Source organism: Oryx dammah, unplaced genomic scaffold (genome assembly GCF_014754425.2).
Source record: "Oryx dammah isolate SB20612 unplaced genomic scaffold, SCBI_Odam_1.1 HiC_scaffold_28, whole genome shotgun sequence".
Taxonomy (NCBI): Eukaryota; Metazoa; Chordata; class Mammalia; order Artiodactyla; family Bovidae; genus Oryx; species Oryx dammah.
Window position 1 is genome coordinate 28,773,532 of NW_024070212.1, and position 6,612 is coordinate 28,780,143.

The following is a 6,612-nucleotide window of genomic DNA, read 5'->3' on the forward strand; positions in this document are numbered from 1 at the left end:
GGGGTTAGGCTCCATGAAATTCTCCACCTTTTTATTGCTCTTTTTGATAGTTTCTGCCATTTAATTTTCCTTCCTGTCTATTTTTGGGTAGGTGTCAGCTTGTCCATTTCTATTGTTCACTCTATGTACCAGTTTCATTCTCCTGATTTTTTCTCTCCCACTAGTTTTTTCTACCCTTCTTTCCCTCTTTAGCAGGTTATAATCTAATTCTTCTAGCATCTACCTTTTCCCTCTGTAATACTGAGTAGTTGTTCATTTCCAGGTCTACACATTCAGTAGTTTTCTGTTCTCAATTTTCAAAGAAGATGACTGAAGTCTTATTATGTCTTTCTCTTTGAAACATAAATTACTGTTGAATCCTTTGTTTCTTGGCTGTCTTTTTTCCCTCTGTGGGTCAGTATCACCTAGCGACAAGGATTCTAGATACAACTAAGCATTCCTTGATCAATGTTTCTTAAATGTTATGAAGGTTCTGCTATTTATTCCAGTCATTTCAATATGGCCATATATCCTTATTCTTGGCCATTTAAAAAGTCTTATTATTAACATTAAAAATAGAGTATATTTCAAATACAGATTTTTTTAAAAGCTGACACTAATTAACATTATCAGGTACTCCTCTAGGGATTTTACAGTAATCGGCTCGTTTGAACTTTGTTCAAATGTCCCCTTCAGCGAGGCCTTCTCTGGCCACTTTTTCTAAGAGGAAAATCCCCTGACTTTTCTAAGTCTCTCCTGCTTAGGATTCATCCCTACCTAATATCCTATATTTTTCTTTATCTAGCCTCTCACTTCTCTCTCTCCAGAATATATGCTCGCTGAGGACATTGGTTTTTGTGGGCTTTGATCATTGCTATGTATCTCAGCACCTAGAACACGACTTGGTAGGTAGTGGGGCCTCAAAAGATACTTGTTGAATGAGTAAATGAATTCATTTAAACTTCACCACACCCCCATAAGATATTTGCTATTACTGTTCCCATTTTATTATTATTATTATTATTATTATTATTATTATTATTATTTAGAGAAATCTCTGCTTTTATTGGCCAGCAGGTTACTTGAGGGGGATGAAGCGGGAGGAATGGGTGGCCCCGATACCGGGCCGGCCGTGCTTCACGGGCTTGTAGGTGATGGAGAACTCGCCTAGGTAGTGGCCAGTCATCTCAGGCTTGATTTCCACCTGGTTGAAGGTCTTGCCGTTGTAGACGCCAACCATGCTGCCCACCATCTCGGGCAGAATGATCATGTCGCGCAGGTGCGTCTTCACCACCTCAGGCTTCTCCATGGGCGGCACATCTTTCTTGGCCTGGCGCAGCCGCTTCAGCAACCAGTGGTGCTTCCTCCGCAGGCCGCGGTTCGGCCGCCGTCGCTGGCGCACACTGTATAGCTGCATCAGTTGCTCATAGGACATGTCCAGCAGCCGGTCGAAGTCTACGCCGCGGTAGGTGAACTTGCGGAAGGTCCGCTTCTGCTTTTGTTCCACTTCCGCCATCTTGCCGGTTCTTGAGAAAGGATCTTTCGTTCTCTACTGTTCCCGTTTTAAAGAGAAAACTGAGACGCAGAGCAGTTAGGTAATTTGCTAAGTTTACAGAACTTTTAAGTGGAAGAACTGGTATCCTAACCCCAGCAGGCTCCACAGACCTTGTTCTTTATACATGTACATATAATTTTATTTCTTTTTGGCTGTGACAGGTCTTGGTTGCTGCATGGGCTTTCCTCTAGTTGTGCCGAATGGGGGCTACTCTCTAGCTGCAGCGCATGGGCCTCTCATTGCAGTGGCTTCTCTTGTTGCAGAGCACAGCCTCTAGGTGTATGAGCTTTAGTAACTGCTGCATGTGAGACAATAGTTGTGGTTCCTGGGCTCTAAAGCATAGGCTCAGTAGTGTGGCATAGGGCTTAGTTGTTCCTAGGCACGTGGGATCATCCTGGACCAGGGATCTAACTTGTGTCTCCTACATTGGCAGGCAGATTCTTTACTACTGAGCCACCAGGAAAGCTCCATAGACCTTGTTCTTAACAACGAATGATTCTGAGGTACCCAGTATCCATATTTATTTTTATTCTTTTTTTAAGAGGGAACATCACTTTTTTTGGTATGTTTTTGTTTAGTTTCATTGAGGTATAGTTGATGTACAATATTATATAAGCTTCAGGTATACAACACAGTGATTCACAATTTTTAAAGGTTATACTCAATTTATAGTTATTATAATATATTGGCTATATTCCCTGTGTTGTACAGTGTATCCTTATAGCTTATTTATTTTATATGTAACAGTTTATACCTCTTAATCCCCTACTCCTATCTTTTAGGGCAGGGCAGGGCAGAAAACTAGAGTAGACATTTTTCCAAAGAAAACATACAGATAGCCAACATGCACATGAAAAGGTGCTCAATGTTGTTAATCATCAGAAAAATGCAAATTAAAACCACAAAGGGATATTCCCTCACACCGTAAGAATGTGTGCACGCTAAGTCGCTTCAGTTGTGCCCAACTCTTTGACACCCTATGAACTGTAGCCCCCAGACTTCTCTGTCCGTGGGGATTCTCCAGACAAGAATACTGGAGTGGGTTGCCATGCCCTCCCCCTCAGGGGGTCTTCCTGACCCAGGGATTGAACCTGCGTCTCTTATGTCTCCTGCATTGGCAGGTGGGTTCTTTACCACTAGCTCCACCTGGGAAGCCCAGTCAGAATGGCTATCATCAAAGGGAACACAAATAACAAATGCTGGCAAGAGGGGATGTAAATAGGTGCAGTCACTGTGGAAAACAGTACGGAGACTTCTCAAAAATCCCAAAACAGAACTACCACATGACCCTGCAATTCCAATCTGGGTATAGATCCCAAAAAACCAAAAGCACCAATTCAAAAAGATACCCACACCTCAATGCTCACAGCAGCACTGCAAGTTCACTTACAGCAGCCAAGTTACAGAAGCAACCCAAGTGTCCATCAGCAGATAAACGGATAGAGAAAATATGGTGTATATCCATCTATCTATCTATCTATCTATGTGGTATTTATACATATATAGGTATATGTAGTATATATATGTGATACACACACACACATACTATACTACTACTTACCCATTAAAAAGAACAAAATTTTGCCATTTGCAGCAACATTCATGGACTTGGAGGGCATTAAATCAGACAAAGACAAGTACTGTATAATATCACTTATATCTGAAGTCTAAAAAATACAACAAACTAGTGGTTGTAACAAAAAAGAAGCAGAATCACAGATAGAGAGAACTAGTGGTTACTAGTGGGAAGAAGGAGTGAGGAAAGGATATGTTTATTTTTTGAAGGAAAAAATACCTTAAGGGAAAAAACGTATAGAAAGTAGAAGCTCCTTTTTCAACTCTTTCTGGTTCTGGTCCCTTCCAGCCTTCCTCAGATGTAACCTCTGTTCTGAAGCTGATGCATACCCACCTTCGGGTATATATTTCTTATTTGGAACTATCTTCCAAGTGGCTTCCAAGCTACCAGTGAGAACCATGTGTGGAGGTGGAAAAGAGCTACACAACTGAAAACTCCCTAAATCCATGTCTCGGGTTAAGTATTGACTGCTTTTGTTCCTTTCACTCTCCTATTAATTTTTTTCCTTTGCTACTTACAGACAGTCATTTTTCTAGCTGAAAATAGAAAACCTTATCAGATTGGAATAGCAGTCCTTCTTGCTGTAGTTTTTTTTCCCCAAAGATGGGATGAATTTGAGCCTCGTCAGAAAGCCATCTGCTGTGTACGCACAGACCTGTTCAGAGCCAGAAAAAGAAAATAAAGGAGGGGGAAAGCCCTGGCTTTCTCATTTGAAAACAAAGAGCTGTGGCTTGTGAGCTCTACGCCTCTGACAGAGGCTGACCACAGAGCAGCATGCGCGACCAGGAATATAGGGCGTGAGGAGTTCTGCACTGTGCACGCTGACCTTGTGGAACTTTGCTACTAATGAAGAAGACACTTAATGAACAGGGAAGAAGCCTCCACGTCCAACCCTCAGAGTCCCCACCAGTTCTCTATGAAAAATGGCCATTGGATTTGTGGTCTGCTGCCCCTATCATCCGAAGAAGGCAATGGAACCCCCACTCCAGTACCCTTGCCTGGAAAATCCCGTGGATGGGGAGCCTGGTGGGCTGCAGTCCATGGGGTCTCGAAGAGTCGGACACGACTGAGCAACTTCACTTTCACTTTTCACTTTCATGCATTAGAGAAGGAAATGGCAACCCACTCCAGTGTTCTTGCCTGGAGAGTCCCAGGGAAGGGGGAGCCTGGTGGGCTGCCATCTATGGGGTGGCACAGAGTCGGACACGACTGAAGCGACTTAGCAGCCAGCAGCCCCTATCATCTTTGCCATCCCTTTTGCTGATTTCATTTCACTCACTGTCACTCCTGTTGTGTCAGACCTTGCCAGTCTTCAGTTTAGTTCAGTCGCTCAGTCGTGTCCGACTCTTTGCGATCCCATGAATTGCAGCACGCCAGGCCTCCCTGTCCATCACCATCTCCCGGAGTTCACTCAGACTCACGTCCATCGAGTCCGTGATGCCATCCAGCCATCTCATCCTGGGTTGTCCCCTTCTCCTCCTGCCTCCAATCCATCCCAGCATCAGAGTCTTTTCCAATGAGTCAACTCTTCGCATGAGGTGTCCAAAGTACTGGAGCTTCAGTGTTAGCATCATTCCTTCCAAAGAAATCCCAGGGGTTGATTTGGATCTCCTTGCCAGTCTTGATATAGGACTATTATAGAAGGATGCTGTGAGGTCTTCAGAAAACACTTCCTTCAGTCCATGGGGGTACTCTTGCTGCCAGAGGGTACCCTTACATTTGCTGTTGCTGGCAGATCTTAAGCTAAAGGGCTGCATACTCCTGATTTCTGTTGAAATACTTCATCCTTTATCTTCTTCAAGTCATGGAGCAAAAAATAAATTGCTGCATAAAAACTCACACCCAAAACCAAGTATTTTCATATTCTTGAGAACATTTAAATACTGTTCTTTTTTCCAATTTTAATTTTAATGTCTATTTTTATAAGTACAAAAGTAATTTACGAAAGTAAAATACTTAAATAATATACAAATATATAACTTAGAAAGTTAAAGTCCTTTCTTATCCTAACTCATGGAAAACTGTTAACAGAATTTTTCACCATTCACATTTCTTCAGTTTTGTGAAACTCCATGCTTTAGCATACTAATTACTCTCCTCTTTACCTCTGGCTACCCATTTAACATGGGACTTCCCAGGTGGCGCAGTGGTAAATAATCCACCTGCCAATGCAGAAGACTCAAGAGACTTGGGTTCAACCCCTGGGTCAGGAAGATCCCCTGGAGTAAGAAATGGCAACCCACTCCAGGATTCTTGCCTGAACACTTCCATGGACAGAGGAGCCTGGTGGGCTACAGTCCATGGGGTCACAAAAAAGTAGGATATGACTGAGCACATCACAGCACCTGTTTAATACAACTTTCCTCCAGACTATAAGTTCCATAAGGACCTACACCCTGTCTGTCTTATTTAGCTGTGGTAGCCCCAGTGTCTAACCACTGTATCTGGCACACAGTTGGCACTCAACATAAATTTGCTAAGTGAATGCTTTCACTCTGGCCATGAGAAGCAGGCAGAGCAGGCTCTGGGTAATGCCTTTTTATTGATAAGGAAACAGACTCAATTCATGACTTGTCCACAGTCACAACTGTTAAATAGTAGAGCTGAATCTCAACCCAGATCTTCTGATTCCACATCAAAAGGACTTTCCTTCTAAGTATGTCTTCCCCTTGATAACTAACTGTCAGAGAATCATGACCACATTACTAATCAGAGTCTTCACTGTGTCCAATTCACCCCAAGAAGTCTCCATTTCACACAGAGGGGAAATGCATTGTTTGGAGGGGTTGTTTTTTGAAATGTAGTTGGTTTACAATGTTGTGTTAATTTCTGCTTTACCAGAAAGAGACTTTTATATATATGTTCTTTTCCATTATGAATTATCAGAGGATTTTGAATATAGTTCCCTGTGCTACACAGTAGGGACTTGTTGCTTATTAAATGCATTCAGTTTTGACATTTTTGAGTTAGAAGTAAATAAGCCAGAGAGGAAAGATTACCCTTCATTATTTCAGAAGATAAAACAGTGTTCAGGGAATGAGTTGTGAGGTTGCTTGCTGAGCAAATTATTCAAACATGAAGTTCAGTTCTGTTTGGCTGTGCTAACAGAACTGTGGGCCCCTCTCCACTCTTGGCTTGCTCTCACAACCCTGGGCTCCTGGCTGCACACAATTAGCCTCCAGGAGCTTGGGCAAGCTTGGGTCTCCATGGCATTCACTGGAGGTGAGAATCTAGATGTGTGCCCCACAGTGCAGAAAGGCTCTACACAGCCACTTGTCTGCAGAATGACATTTCCATCCAAACACTTCAGGGCTGGTCAAAAAGTAATGGAATTGCCATTGGTCCAGAGCATCTGGTTCCTGGGAAGAGGCTTGACCTCCCAAATGACTCTCTTTTGTGATATAATCCTTTTTTTCCTTCTACACTCTTACATAAAACTTTAGCTCCTTTATTTTCAGAAGGGACAATTTTCTTCAGGGAAGAATTGTGCCAATTCCTCAAC

General features: G+C 42.7%; 1 protein-coding gene across 1 annotated transcript; it reads right to left on the bottom strand.

Moving 5' to 3' along the window:
- Positions 1-1,023: 1,023 nt before the first annotated feature.
- On the bottom strand, positions 1,024-1,511 carry LOC120856066 (40S ribosomal protein S15-like). Its single transcript, XM_040231015.1, has one exon. The coding sequence runs from the start codon at positions 1,493-1,495 to the stop codon at positions 1,058-1,060; it is 438 nt and encodes a 145-aa protein (XP_040086949.1). The 5' UTR covers positions 1,496-1,511; the 3' UTR covers positions 1,024-1,057.
- Positions 1,512-6,612: the final 5,101 nt, after the last annotated feature.

Bases quoted from the DNA above. Each gene is read 5' to 3' on its own strand.
- LOC120856066 (XM_040231015.1), bottom strand. From the start codon at position 1,495: ATGGCGGAAGTGGAACAAAAGCAGAAGCGGACCTTCCGCAAGTTCACC.